This window comes from Dama dama, chromosome 25 (assembly GCF_033118175.1).
Source record: "Dama dama isolate Ldn47 chromosome 25, ASM3311817v1, whole genome shotgun sequence".
NCBI lineage: Eukaryota > Metazoa > Chordata > Mammalia > Artiodactyla > Cervidae > Dama > Dama dama.
In genome coordinates this window covers 26,507,403-26,523,093 of record NC_083705.1, presented here as the reverse complement: position 1 = coordinate 26,523,093, position 15,691 = coordinate 26,507,403, and the positions used below count along the sequence as shown (strand labels likewise).

At 38.0% G+C, this 15,691-nt stretch overlaps 1 protein-coding gene across 3 annotated transcripts in view; it reads right to left on the bottom strand.

Moving 5' to 3' along the window:
* The window catches only part of ELOVL7 (ELOVL fatty acid elongase 7), a 76,618-nt gene that overhangs the window by 9,540 nt on the left and 51,387 nt on the right, over window positions 1-15,691 (bottom strand). For all 3 annotated transcript variants that reach the window (XM_061129745.1, XM_061129746.1, XM_061129747.1), the window contains exons 3-6: window positions 8,116-8,306; window positions 4,466-4,546; window positions 3,322-3,378; window positions 492-597 (exon numbers count right to left, since the gene is read on the bottom strand). In XM_061129745.1, coding sequence (XP_060985728.1) covers window positions 492-597; window positions 3,322-3,378; window positions 4,466-4,546; window positions 8,116-8,306 — 435 coding nt within the window. The remainder of the gene's footprint in view (window positions 1-491; window positions 598-3,321; window positions 3,379-4,465; window positions 4,547-8,115; window positions 8,307-15,691) is intronic.

The following is a 15,691-nucleotide window of genomic DNA, read 5'->3' as shown; positions in this document are numbered from 1 at the left end:
GGAAGGTGGGACAATTGTAATCTGACACATCTTTAAAGAGTTCTTAGTGTATCAGCTTTTGGAACTTTGAAAGCAAAGAAGACATGGAACTAGAGATAAGCATTCTAACTTCCTGGAAACATATAAGCAATAGTTATCTAATTATATTCCTATAAAATCAAGGATTTTACCATTTTATCATTTATTACTTATTTTAAAATATTTATAGAATTGTATAGGAAAAGAATAAAATCCAAGCAAAACAACTAAAGGATGAGTAGAAGACTATACCAAAGGTCATACATACTAAAGAGTATTGGGGAGTGGGGGAAGATCTAGTTAGGAGTCCTATGTTTATGTTTCAGATAATTAATGAAAGTCAGAAGTTTGATCAAAGTGATTCTTTGATGTTTTAGGATTCTTTTAAGTCACACTTAAAGGTAGAGTTTATGCTTAGAGCATACAGAAATGTAACCAATTATAGCACATAATCCCAACTCTCCCTTGGCTACCTGCAGCAAATTTGACTCCAAACCACCAGGTCCATGGCATGATGGTATGATGGAAGACATGCAGGAAAGTCACTTGACTATTTTTCTTACGCAGAATAAAAAAGATCTGAAATAATTTAAAGAAAATCAAGTTCATATAAAATCATGCAATAATTTTCTAATGTTACAAAAATATCGGCCAAGTGCAAACTATTACTATTCCATTTTGTAATGTGCTTTGAAAGAGTTGCCTTATAGAATCTAAAGAAGCAGCTGATTCTCCAAGAGGCAGCTCAAAAGATAATTAGCATGAGAGAACTTAGGTATGATGCCTAGTCACAGAAGAATCAATAAAAAGGTGAAAAGATACTGAATGCCGTATTTAGAAATAAAAAATATAAAGTGAAGGATATGACCAAAAATTATTGAAAAAATGTTACTGGTTCAAAAAAAAAGATAAAAAACACCACGCGAACTTTGAAATATATAGAAAAGCAGACTTTGAAGTCCTAGCACTGAAATTCTACACTGCTCCCTAACATATTCTACCAATTTAGATAAAGGATCAAGCAAATTGAAAAAAGACTTGCAGCAAATCAGAAGTTAGCAAATTATCATTAAAGAAAGATGAAAAGGGAGATAATTGAAGAATTAATTAGGGAAGTAAGGTGGAAACAAAAGCAAAGCAGCTTAGGAAAAGTGAGAAGGGTGTCAAAGCCCTCATCCAGATTGAACGTGTCTAGTCAGAAACTCTATCATTTCTCTAATAAACAAAGAGGTAGAATAAGAAAGCTGGGGGCAGGGGGATTGGATTTTTTTCTCAAAAAAAAAATATTCAAAAGCAGAATTAAATGTTCAAAAATATTCAAAACGCAGAAAACCAGAGCTAAGTTAGACTTCTAAGTACAGGACTAAACAGAGTGGCAGAAACAAAAGCGTCCCTAAGAGCATTTGAGAAATGTGGTTCAGAGAAAGACACAGAGAAGCAACAGCTTCCCATGGAGGCCAAAACTGAGGACATGCAAAGCAGGAGCAACGATGTCAAAACACACTTCCTTATGCACATAGAGGAAGGCAACACAGGGCAACAGAAACAGCCATAAACGAGCAATCTGGGGTCCTAGTCCGTCAGTAGTGGCATTTCTCTGGGTAAGTCTTATAACTGTCTGGCTTCCATTTCTTTTCAGATTAAGTGCTCTGGGCTAGATCAATGGTTCTCAACCCTGTCTGCATCTTACAATGTTCAAGAAGGTTTGTCTTTTGTTTTTAAATAACCATGCCTGGTCTCTAACTCCAGACCATCTTGACACCAAATCTCTAGAGGTGGGGCCCAGGTTTTTGTTTTCTAAGGCAGTTAGGTCTATAGGGCCATAGGGTTGAGAACCAGTGGACGACAGCCGGGGTTCTTAAAGTGTGGACCCTGGACCAACAGCAGTAACTTCACTTGGGAACTTGATAGAAATGCAAATTCTTAAGCTCCATCTAAGACCCACTGAATTAGAAATTCTGAGGGTGGGGTTGAAGCATGTGTGTTTTCAATGAGTTCTCCAGGTGATTCTGTGCATGGGTACATGCTCAGTCGTGTCCGACTCTTTGCGACCCCATGGATTATAGCCCAGCAGGCTTCTCCGTCTGTGGAATTTACCAGGCAAGAATACTGGAGTGGGTTGCCATTCCCTCCTCCAGAGGATTTTCCCCATCCAGGGATCAAAACCCACATCTCTGATCTCCTGCATTGGCAGGTGGATTCTTTACCACTAGGACTACCTGGGAAGCCCAGACAGGTGATTCTAATGCATGCTAAAATTTGAGAACCCCCGGATTCTATGCTTACTAAGTTCTCCTTTCTATCAATAATTCAGGGCTTCCCTGGTGGCTCAGACGGCAAAGAATCTGCCTGCAATGGGGGAGACAGGGTTTGATTCCTGGGTGGGGAAGATCCCCTGGAGAAGGGAATGGTAACCCACTCCAGTATTCCTTCCTGGAGAATTCCATGAACAGAGGAGCCTGCTGAACTACAGTCCATGGGGTCACAAAGAGTCGGACACAACTGAGCGACTAATACACACATCAATAATTCTAACATTACGTGTAGCCAGCTGAGAAGGTAAAGCATGTTTAGATTTGCTACTAGAAATGTAGTGGAATATATTCTGAAGAAAACACATTTGGCAGTCTTAGGCCAGAATGGATTCCAGATAAATAAGGTCCACATGCCACAAAGATACAATAATAGCTAGCTTTCTGTTGTTTCTGGAAACAAAGGTACAAGGTTTTCTCCTCTCATCATGGATCCTAATCCATGGCACTTGCTTTTCACAGAAGCCAGTCAGAGTTCATCCTCAGGAAGGGAGAAGACCCAATAAGACAGACTTCAGAAAGGCGGCTGGAAATAGTTTTGATATTACTGATATCCCAGAGATAACAACATTCTAGTGTGACTTTATGAATTTTGAAGCATTTGTCCTCCTAAAGGAGTATGGATGACACACTGCTTTGATATAAAGAATCAGAGGTAACATATTCTCTGTTCTTTGCTTCCTGAACTTACTTCACAAAACAACCGTCATCCATCTAGATAAAGATGCTCAGTTTTATAGTATATGTGACAGTTACATTTTTATCTTAACCAGATGATAGATACACAAAAAATCTTTTGGCATTTGCAAAAGACTGAAAAATAAGTTTATGCTATCTATTCTCTAAAATAACTGATAATAAAAAATAATAGATAATAGGAGTCTTCCTGAGGAAGAGAGATAACCAAAGTTATCAGACAACTGAACCCTCACAGTTTATCACTTTCATTGAAACATCAAACATTTACCAAATGTGGTGGTGGTATACTCACAGTATCTAATAGCTCAATAAATTTGGAGAAGTAATAAAGCCAGCAGGTGCGTACCATCTGCAGAAACACACATAGATAGGAATTTGTTATTTTTTTTTACATGGGAAAAAACTTTATATTTTCTAATTTTGGCAAAGTTTACATTTCATAAAATTTACCATCTTAACCATTTTAAAGTGTATAGTTTGGTGGCATTAAGTACCTTCACATTCTTGTACAACTATCCATAAAGCTCTTCCTCTGACAGGACTGACTCTCTACCCATTAAACAGTAAGTCCCCACCTGGGAATCCAGCCACTGACAACTACCATTTTACTTCCTGTTTCTGAATTTGACTATTCTGTGTACCTCATAAAACAGAATCATACAATATTTCTTTGTCCCTTTGTGCCTAGATTATTTCACTTAGCATAATGTCCTCAAGGTTCAATCACATTGTATCAGGTGTCAGAATTTCCTTCCTGTTAAGGCTGAAAAATATTCCATTGTATGTATATACCACTGTTTATCCATTCATCTGTTGATGGACATGTGTGTTGACTTCCGTCTTTTGGCTAATGTGAAGAATGCTGTGAACACTGGTGTACAAATATCTTTTCTTTTAATTTGAGTATAATTGCTTTACAATGTGTTAGTTTCTGCCGTACAATGAAGTCAGTCAGCTACATGTGTACATGCATATCTTTTCTCTCTTGGACCTCCCTCTCACCACACCCTCATCCCAGCCATCTAGGTCTTCACAGAGTACCGAGCTGGGCTCCCTGCCCTATACAACAACTTCCCACTAGTTATCTATTTCACACGTGTATATGTGTCATTTGAATCCTTGCTTTCAATTCTTCTAGGTATATACCCAGAAGTGGAATTGTTGAAACATATGGTAATTCCATTTTTGAGGAACCAGATACAAATTTACTTTTAAATCCAAGAAATTCAAAAAGAAAAGCACCAATTTGCATTTTACAGAAAACCCAACACCTGAATTTGATTTTTTTCTAGTAATTTTTAGCTTTTTTCACTCAACATATATGTGATAACTGAGTCATTTACTCCTTCTGATTTCACAGTCAGTATTTAAAAATAGAATCTACAAAGTTTTAACACTGACTTCGAGTTATAAGTTTTTTCTGAAAAGAAACTTACCCTCAGTGCTGTAGGCGACTGTGAATAGTCAACAATATCACATCGAAACGAATAACCTGTACCCCAGCCAGACATTATAAACTGTAAGAGAGCACATGCATATTACAGAAGGAAGTACTTGCTCAAGAGCTACAACAAAGGTAGTTTTGACCATGTCTCTTCATTGCATTTTCAGCTAACTCGGCAGTCAGTGCAGAGGGAAAAGTGGACTAGAACAATTACAAACCAGGAGCTCACTTCATATCAACGCAACAAGAGTTTTAAAAGTTGTAAAGTCACATTTATATAAACTGTGTGCTAATTAAAATGACTATTTCTTGGAATGATTATTCTAATAAACTGGAGAACAAAATACCAGGAATGCTTTGTTTAAACAGCAAATACTGGTAAGTATTTGACCTTATTTATATACATCTCTATGTGCCTGTGCATATGTTTGTGTATTCTCAAAGCGGTGACTGAGTCTGAAATTAGCCTTTTCTGATGATTTCAAATCTTCGCAGTTAGTCAACAAATAAATGAGCAAACCAACCTTCTCAGTGTACTCATCCAATGTCTATAACAACTAGATTTTTCTTGTTTCAGTTAGCGGATGTAATAGGAAGTGATAGTTCATGGCTTTTAAATTAAGATAGACCAAACACAACACTCACACATTAGTTTTGCTTTGAATTCACATAACAAGTAAGAGACAAAAATATTAACAAGAGAATACAATCTGGCAAGCCTTAATTCCAACACACCCACAAAGTGACTTTAGGCCAGTGGTGAGAAGAAAAGGCCTATTGTTAAGTCTGGACCATAACTCAAAGATTACATTGATATGCTTTCAGTCTAGTGGTAGGAAGGTCTCCTTTTAAAACAGTATCTGAAAATGAAAAGCTAAAGGCTCTAATTTTAAATTAATATCTATATTAAGTGGTTGGCTTAAGTTAGGGCTGTAACAATATGACCAGTTTCTTCTCTGGCATCCTGTTCTCACAAAAGCCAGCATCTTCCCTAAGAAAGATGACTTCCTTCCCAGCATAAGGATTATACCATTATCTATTCCATTACATTTTAAGTCTGTACTTTTAAATACTATTAAAGCTGAAATGACAACTTTACAGTAAGTTAACTTCTACAGGCAAAAGTTTAGGAGGCAATCAGAATGACATTTTAATGGTGAAAAGAAATGAAGGAGAAAGAAAAACCACTTAGACCATAGGATTTAAAAACACTATCCTTTTTTGATAACTAGCTCCTAGCTTGACTTGCAATATAATCACACTATCAACTTGGTAAATAATGAAATCTTAAAAATTAAGATTCAGAAAAGCATAAAAACAGATTTCATGGATGAAAAAATATCTTACAAAGACATGTCAATAAATTTTCTCAAATGAACAAAGCAATGAAGTACTGAAATAGTTAAATCTGTTTTACAAAGTCCTGATCTGTCAGTGAGAGTCTTCATACTCTCTCGCACTCACTTCTGACTGATTCAGGTAACGTGCTAACTCCATTCATTTAGATGGGGTTGACTGATTCACTACTCCAAACAAGCACTGCGATGAATAGGAGAAGCTCCGTGATGTGACCATCTGTGGCGCCTTTGCTGGTCTCTCTTTATTACTCAACTTTTGCCAAGTAATTAGCACATTCAAGCCATCACTATAAAATGAGGCATGTGGGTTCCTTTAGTCTGATGTACTTCCTTTCACCTTGTTCATATTTGCCCTAACATCCTTCGTGGAGGATGTAGACCAAATGCAATTGTGCTCCACCCAATAAACCATGTGTGTGGATGTGTGCTGGAGCTGACAAACTGCTAAGCTGTCAAAAACCTTTGATTAAACAGAAAGCAGAACTCAATGCTTTCCTGATATTAACTTTAAGAACATTCCAAAAGTCTGCAGAGCTTTTGACATATATGTCTATATTTTAGGCTTTCACAAGGGAAGAGTAACCATTTATATTTGGTAGGTAATAAATCTCCAAACTGGCATAAGTTACTCAGGTATTACTGGTTAACAGGGGATAGAAACTCTGAGATTCAGACATTCTCAGACCTTTTATGTTGTAATTTCTAAAGCTGAAACCAAAACATACTGGTTATAATTGGATTCCTTCCAGAGAAATATATTTGGAGACACCACATTCAATGACACAATTAGAAACCAGAGCATATAAGGATCCTCTGAGAGACAAGGTAAATCCTGACTCTATATAATGAGAGAGCTGAGGCCCACAGAACTTAAATGATTAGTTCAAAATCAGGTAGCTAGTTAGTAGTATAACTGGGACTAATTAGTCTCTGGTCTCCTGGCTTCCAGGTCTGTTCTTAGTACTTCTGGGTATGTCCTATAGTAGGTTATATTCTATCTCTAATAACTTGCCAAAAGCATGTATTTTTCTGCCCCCCCTCCACCCACATCTCTATTCCATTACTCCCTCTCTTTCAGTTGCTCATGCTCCATAAAGAACAGTAAGATGACCTGTGAGTTAATTCTGGAAATAAAGTAGAAGGCAGCGAAGTAAGTTCAGACTTCAGAAAGGCCTGTGAGAAATGACGTCAGAGCAGATTTAAGGTGAGCTAGTCAGGTCAATCCACAGCAAGAATCAGGCTGGAGAAATGCATGTGCACCCACTGCAACGTTGTGAAGTAATTAGCCTCCAACTAATAAAAATAAATGAAAAAAAAAAAAAAAAAAAGAGATGCATGTGCAGAGGCCATGATGTCTGCAGAGGATGGAGAGGCAAGCTAGGTCCTCCTGGGTCCTGGGAATGAGGAAGCACAGGCTGTGCTGCAGAGAAAGTGGATAAGGAGTAGAAGATGAGGAAGCCAGACAGCATTGAAAGAGAAGCAAGGAATCCCAAAAAAGCAGAGAAGGGAGCGTGGCTGAAATTTGCAACTAGCAAAAGGGAGAAAGAGAGAATTCATGAGTCTGCTTTTGGTCCTGGAAATTCCCCACCTCTCTTATTGACAGGGAAGGGACAGCTTGCCTCACCTACCGCCTTGTAGGAGTCTAAGTTCTCTGTCCCCCACAAAACCCAGCTAAACCAAACCAGTCTATCACCTAACAGGTCATCAGGGTGTGTATACATTCTGAACCCCAAATTCCTACCATGATGATGACAACTCATTAGAATCAGAATGAGCTCTGCTGTCAGACAGACCTGGACTCAAATATCAGCCCTCCACTTACCAGCTACACTATCTTTGTTGTTGTTGTTGTTTAGTCACTAAGTTGTGTCTGACTCTCTTGTGACCCCCTGGCCTGTAGCCTGCCAGGCTCCTCTATCCATGGAGTTTTCCAGGCAATACACTATCTTGACTGTATCTAATTTCTCCAACGATGAGTTTCCTTAAAGTTGAACATTTATGGATTCAATCATCTTTTATGGCTAATTGCATGTGAGTCCCTGGACTTAATTTTTTTCACTATCTGCGAGGTAGCCTATACCAAGATCCTTAAAAGAGTTCAATATCTGGTCTATAGAAAACAATATTTTTGGGGAGGGTGAAAATACCTGCTCTAGTGAGCTAAGTTTCTGAAATTTCTTAAATCTTGGAGAATTACCCTTAAAGTCATATCAAGAAACATCATGACAGACAAACATAAAGACTCAGGTAAAATTCTCCCATTAGGAATACTGAAGATACTTGCCTCATAAAACATATACACGGAAAAGAGTACTAGGAAAAAATTGTACGTTATCATCGTTTTCTTGAGTTCAAAAGGCTTTCGATTCTCCATGAGCTTTGGTCCCAGGGACGTGACAAAATAGACATAGAATCCTAGGATGATGGTTTGTGGCAGAGGTGAGGACATGAGGAGCCAGTCTTCAACTCTAGGATCTAAGAGAAAAACAAGATGTAAGCACACAGCCATTTAGCTACGTGGTAACTGACAGTAACCAGCATTTTAATGAGCACCTAGATCCTAATGCTGTCAGGGAACTGTTTGGTCAGTGATGACTACTATCTCCAGGATGTGTCAAGGGAAATCACGAGGGATTGGGACGGAGCTATAAACAGTGAGGCTCGAGGGGCAAAGGGAGGTAGTGGTCACCAGAGCCCTTCTGGAGAGAGAGCCATGTCCTGCAGTGGAGGGATTCAGCAACCCTGCAAATAAGGGGTCAGGGAAATCAATACTCTAGCCTCACCCTCCTCCCTGTCTATTAGCTGAACCCAACCAGAAGCCACAGGGCAGGGGAGCAAGTCCATGGAAAAATCGTTATCATCCATCTATAACCACTAGTAACACAGTAGAGTTTCTCCACCCAGACATTCTTTCATATATATAAATATGTTTGGGTTTGCTATTTGTTAACTTTCTCCATTCCCCAAGAAAATGGGAAAAGTTTCCCGTGTACTGTATTATTCAATTGAAAGGGACTTTAGCATCATTTAAGTATCTGAACTGTGGGTTCTAGGTGTCCAGAATGTGGGCTAACCCATCCGATATTTTAAACAGAAAAACAGAAAAGTATTAGCTTCACAATCATGTAAAGAAGAAATTCACATGATTACTGCTAGTTCCAGGCTATGAGAATTGGATTAATTAAAAAGCTGCAACTCAAGATGAAATGTGATTAATTCCATAATCTTAAGTAGTTTGGGTGTAATTTTACAAAATTGCTTCATGAAGCCAGAATATTATAAAGGAAAATATGTGTGGACAAATTCCCAAGTGTGTCTGATTCAAAATTGAGTCTTTAACACTAGGTTGCTAAATACCACTTTTGTTAATTGGAAAGGACGGGTGCGGGGAATACAGCCCTTGCCCATTGAAACTGCTGATGGTGTAGCTAATTACCAAAAAAAGTTGACTATCCCTTCAAGTCTGACTTCTTACCCAATGCAAAAATTTCTTCAATAGACTCCATGATTGATGACTCACTTGGCCTCAGTTTTATTGCTGGAAAGCTCACATTTGATACTCAGATATACTGGGGCATGTCTGTAGTAATTAAAGATGATTTATTCTACACTCAAATGGGCTTCCTTCAGAAAAACTGACAGATGCCTTATCTCAAAATAATAAGCTAAAAGTCAGCTCTAAGATGGACCTCAGATAGTTAGGAATTTAATATACGATAAAGAAAGCCACGTAAGCAAGAAGAAAGGGAGAGATAATTCATTAAAAAGGAAAACTGACTACTTGGGAGAAAAATGAGTTTGTGCCTTACCTTGTATCCTACCGAAGCATGTCCCAAACTATGAAATACAAGGAAGATATTAAAGAATTCTTTAAATTCAGCGGTAAAGAAATTGCCTGCAATGCAGACATTCGGGTTTGATTCCTGGGTCAGGAAGATCCCCTGGAGCAGGAATTGGCAAGCCACTCTAGTACTCTTGCCTGAGAAATCCCATGGACAGAACAGCCTGGCAGGCTACAGTCCATGGGGTTACAACATGACTTAGCGACTAAACTACCACCCCAAAAAGTAGGAAAAGTCTACTAGAAATGCTAAGTTAAGCAAACAAAATACTTTTCAGCAGAATTTCTTAGTGGTTCATGTTTGTTTTGAATTGCCAAGATGAGAATGGTGGTATGCAGCATTCCTCAAACTTATTTGGCCATGGAGCCCTGATTTTTTGCATCAATAGGATACTATTTAACATCTTGTGGAATCAACACTGTGTGGAACACCATTTAGGAAAGACAGCCCTTTGTGAAAATGAATTCATAAGTGAAACTACTAAAAATTAGGTAGTAATAGGAGAATATCAATAGGATCAATCATTTTGACATATAGTAAGGAGGTAGAACACATAAAATTTCATAAATCATTTAATCATGGGGAATGAGAGGTGGAAGTGAAGAAAAACATTTGAGTTTTTTGTTGTTGTTGCTCAGATACTGGCTTAGGAAAAGTGAGCAGAGTAAGTAGAGCAAGTGGCCAAAGTCAGACTCTGGAGGACTCAACATTCAAAGCAGGAGAGGACTGAGAAGGAGCAGGCAAAAAGTGAGAAGGAAAACCACAAGAGTGGTGTCTTTGTGCCCAAAGACATTCAAAAGAACACAAAAAACATAAAGTTCTCAAAATAGAAAAAAATTTTTTTCATAGTAAGATGTCACCATTTTAAATCAGGAAAAGCTGTGAAATTAGCGATGCAGTTAGCACACATCCCTGTGTACTTCAATTTATTCCCTGCCTTTCCTATAACAAGTTTCCCAGGATATCTGGGTGCTATATGCAATTAAAAAGGCTATAAGGAATGCCAGCCACAGTCTAGCAACTCACCAGGAAAGTTTCAGTAAGGAAAATTGTCACAGAACTGGGGACCAAAGGACAGAACTGGAACAGATCACACTTTTTTTAAAAACACAACTTTTAAAGGTTAAGGTCCATCTACAATTACTACAAAATACTGGCCACACTCCCTGCACTGTACATCTTTGTCATTGATCTTACACTGAGTAATTTGTACCTCTGACTCTCCCACCCCATGTTTCCCCTCTCCCTCCTCTTCACTGGCAACCACCAGTTTGTTCTCTGTATCTGTGAATCTGCTTCTTTTTTGTTATACTCACTAGTTTGTTGTATTTTTTGATTCCACATATGCTATATCATACAGTATTTGTCTTTCTCTGACATTTCATTTATCATAATGCCTTTAAAGTTCACCCATGTTACTGCAAATGGCAAAAATGTGATTTTTTTTTAATAGCTGAGTAGTATTCCAGTGTGTGTGTGTGTGCGTGTGTATGTGTGTGTGTACATACCACGTCTTCTTTATCCATTCATCTGTTGATGAGCACTTATGTTATTTCCATAACTTGGCAATTATAAATAATCCTGCTGTGAACATGTACCTTTTTGAATTAAGTGTTTTTGTTTTTTTTTTTCCCCAGATATATACCCAGGAGTAGAATTGCTGGGTCAAATGGTAATTCTATTTTTAGGTTTTGGAAAACCTCCATACTGTTTTCCGTAGTGGCTGCACCAATTTACATTCCCTCCAACTGTGCATGAGGGTTCCCTTTTCTCCACATTCTCGCCAACATTTGTTACTTTTGTTCTTTTTGATGAGTACCATTCTGACAAGTGTGAGATGATATCTCATTGTGGTTTTAGAAATGATCAAAACTTTGATGGATTTTTTTTTCCATCAGTGAGTAATCTAAACCTTAAATATATGAATATAAACCATATTAATATGTCTAGCTTTTATCTCCAATGAAATAAACACATAAAACCAGTACTAAAAGAAGGCTTCTAGAAGAATGTTAACATTATTACTTTTGGATGGTGACAACACGGGTGATTTTTATTTTTCTTTTTAAGAAATTTTAAATGTTTCTGTTATGAATGGACATCATAGGCCTGGTTGAAAACTAGTTTTTTGATTTTTGTTTTTGTCAGTAAAGGAATTTCTGAATTAGAGATATTTTATTTCATCCTTTTATTAGTTCAGTGACAGTAGGGTGATGGTGAAGGTAGTGAGATGGGGGTATCAAATGATACCATATTTCTGTTCTTCCGCTGGTAGCAGTAGGAAAAACAAAAAGCCAGGAAAAGCATGCTGGGCTGGTTCAGGAAGCAGAAGGAAATAATATTTAAATAAATCATGTTTCCTGCAATTTAACATTATAAGCACATACTTTGAAAAAAAAAAAATCCTGAGTGTGCCTTTCAAGTTCTGCAGATTTTTAAAAAAATCTTATCTTTGAGGAAAAGCTAGTTCATTTAATTTCACACTATTTTCAAAGCAAACAACAGAACAAACCACCCAGCTTTTTAATCCTTTCTCAGCCTGCACTGATCCCGGCCCTCCAACGGACTCGTTGTGTGACCTGGGGTCACTGACTTAACTTCTCTGGCTTAGTTTCCTCATCTGTGAACTGGGTGCAAAACAACATGTGTCTCAGAGAGGAGTCAGTGAGTTATTACCAATATGGAGCCTGGTACAACTTAAATGCTCAGTAAGCACTGCTACTATTATTTCAGCAGATCTCGGTTGTGCACCCCTGCAGTGGAATCAGAGTCCTAACCACTGGACCTCCAAAGGAATTCCCCAGGCATTCATATTTTGAAACAAGCTGCTGAGATGACCATGATGAACGTTCCATCAATGTTATAAACCAAGAGTTCAGTGCTTCCTTCAGCAACACTGAGGCCCTCAGCAACCCACTGCTAGGTGCTCTGCGGTAATTTCATGGGGTTTCTTTGTCTCCTGATCCAATCTGCCACCATCTTATCTTCTATATAACTACCAAATTTACTTTCTAGAAGGAAAGCTTTGCTCAGATTATTCCTTTGCTTAAATTGCTCTCCCTACTGAGCAAATAGTCTTTAATATGTCCATGACTCTGATGACTGCTCAGTTTTCCTGCCTTCTCTCTTGGCAGATACCTTTCCAAATAGGGAGCCCACTTTCATGTTGAGGCAGGGGGCTCCCACTGATGAGACATCTACAAGTCAGATGGGGCTGGTGGCTCGATAAAGGGGTGTAGAGAGAGCTGCTAGACAATATTTAAAGGTAATTCTGCCTCAGTCTATGATCTCACAAGTTGCAAAAGGTTCTGGGGTGAAGTGTGTTCTATTTTCTTTAGAGACAAATGGCGGATAAGGGAGGGAGAGTTTCATGTACCTTCTATTTAGCATCAGAGTTGGGTTTAAGTACTATCAACAGATAAAGGCAGAGGATGGAGGGGCAGGCTGTCTGAGAGTCCATACCTCAGTTCTGAAGTTCTGACTTATTCCTAGCCCGGTAATGCTTTTCTAAGAGCCTTCTGGAGAGTGAGTACAGGGGAGTACAAGGGTCACATACATAGAATATTAATGAGCTTTTCCATCAACCACTTTTAAGAGTGTGTTCTCTTCTTAAGTAGCAGTACTAGCTCAAAGGGTACACCCTTTAAAATTCTAAGTGCCAATAAGATGAAGAAGCTGGAAGGAGAAACAAACATGTACCTCTGGTACTTTGTGAAGTACTAGAGATTCAGAGTGGCAGCAGATTTTCTGTTTTCTTGCAAAAAGATCACTCTGAGTCTGAAAGGTCATCATCATTACTATTCAAACACAAGGAAAGTTGCCTTTTAAACATCAAAACATTATAAATCCTCTTATAGCTTAAGTATTCATTAAAGCATTTTAAAATTCTGTAGCTGTGGAATTTTCCACATGAAATAACTATGCCTGCCTCCTACTTCTCTAACAATCAGAAAGCCAACGAGTATCAGTAAGTTTCCCGAAGTCTATTCAGAATTAGGGCCAAAGCCAAGAATACACTTGAAATTCTTGGCACTTGATCATGGCCTTAGGCCTTTGAAGGGTAGGCAAAGTAAAACAGAACTAAGATGGCCAAAAATGATTCCTAATGGTTCTGAGAGATCAATACCACACTACACAGAGAAAAAAAAACCCTCTTGTTATACCCAATAGTGTTCTCATAAAGTTATACATCTCAACACAAACCATTTTAAACCTTCTAGATTTCGACAGGAAAAAGAATGAAAAAACTTAAAAAAAAAAAGATATGCTATATTAAAAGTATTTGAACATGGAAATGCACTATAAGTCATCAACCACCATCACTGTTTCTGTTGGGATACTTCCTAAATAACATAGCACTTTCATGCATATTGGGGAATGGCAATCTACTCCAGCATTCTTGCCTAGACAATTCCATGGACAGAGGAACCTGGCAGGCTACACAGTCACAAAGAGTCAGACACGACTGAGTGACTAACACTTTCATGTGTATTACCTGGTAGCCTGCGGACACTAGTCTCAACTCTCTTTTGCTAACAAGGAAACTGAGGCTCACAGACAGTAAATAATTTGTGTAAGATCACCAAGCTGGTTCACAATAGTGGCAGAACTTAAATCTAGGTCTTCTCACCATACATCTCCATACCTTCCCTCCTCTCTCAAGACTTTAAATTAGCATAGCTTCAGATCAATAGCATCACCTGCCTCTTCCTCTCATCCTCCTCGCACTGTTTGCAACACTGCTTCCAGGCCTTGCCTTGTCTATCCCAAACCACTTCTCACCTTTCTCATTCCCTTTTCTGAACTAATACTACTGATATTTTCAATGTAAGTATTCACAATAAAAATAAAGAGTTGACCCATGAATAAAATTGGAAGTGGAATTCAGAAGTAGTTCATCTTAAAACATTTTATACTTTGAGCACTATATAGATATTCATCATCACCTAAATCTATTTGGCTCTTGAATTAGGATATTGATTAATTGAATCTCTTGGGTTCTTACAATGGGGATAATGAGTAGCAAGAGTTGGATAGCAAGTGATCTGTTCTTCCAAACATGTCTATTTCAAAACATTACCCAAATCTACTTGGTTCCCAAGGTTAAATCATGAGAGTTCAGGTAGCAAGTTACACATCTACCTTGAAAATAAATTAAAATATTCATATTTTTAAATAAATAAATAAAACCCATTACAACAGACAAAAATAGTATTTAAATTAAATACTGAATTAATGAGAACTACTGTAAATCTTCAGAGAAAGATGATCTTTAAAAAAATCTATATATTCTCTGTATCATTACATAAGCTGAAAAATAAGAAAAAATTAAATATATATATAAAAATTCCCTTCACTCTCCATTCACCAGAGTGAAACTTCTCTATTTATGGGATCCTTTATAGTTAGGTCCTTTGCATTCTTCAGGGGCAAAACTATAGGACCTTTTTCAGTGAAATGAGATTGGTTTTTAGTAATCTACTGAGAAAGATTTGTTGTTGTTGAGTTGCTAAGTTGTGCCTGACTCTTAAGACCCCAAGGACTGTAGCCTGCCCATCTCTTCTTTCAGTGGGATTTCCCAGGCAAGAATACTAGAGTGGGTTGCCACTTCCTTCTCCAGAGGACTTTCCCAACCCAGGGATCAAACCTGGGTCTCCAGCATTACTGGTGGGTTCTTCACCACTGAATCATTTAGAAAGCCCACTGAGAAAGATAGCAACCATGAAACACTGTATCTTTGCTGATACAACAGAAATATAATTTCAACTGTGCTAGGTAGCAAGAAGTGATACTTTTTCCTCCTGAATTTTGTGAATATGTGATTTCTAAGTGATAGGTAACAAAGTAATCTAAAGTGGTGATGGTGGTGAATATGTGGAAAGGAATTCAAATGTGAAATACCAGACCACTAATCATAACCAGAAAAATGTATGTTCTGATCTTTCTGCCGACAAATGATCATAATGTTGGGAAGGTCCATACAGCCAAAGCTATGGTTTTTCCAGTAGTCATGTGCAG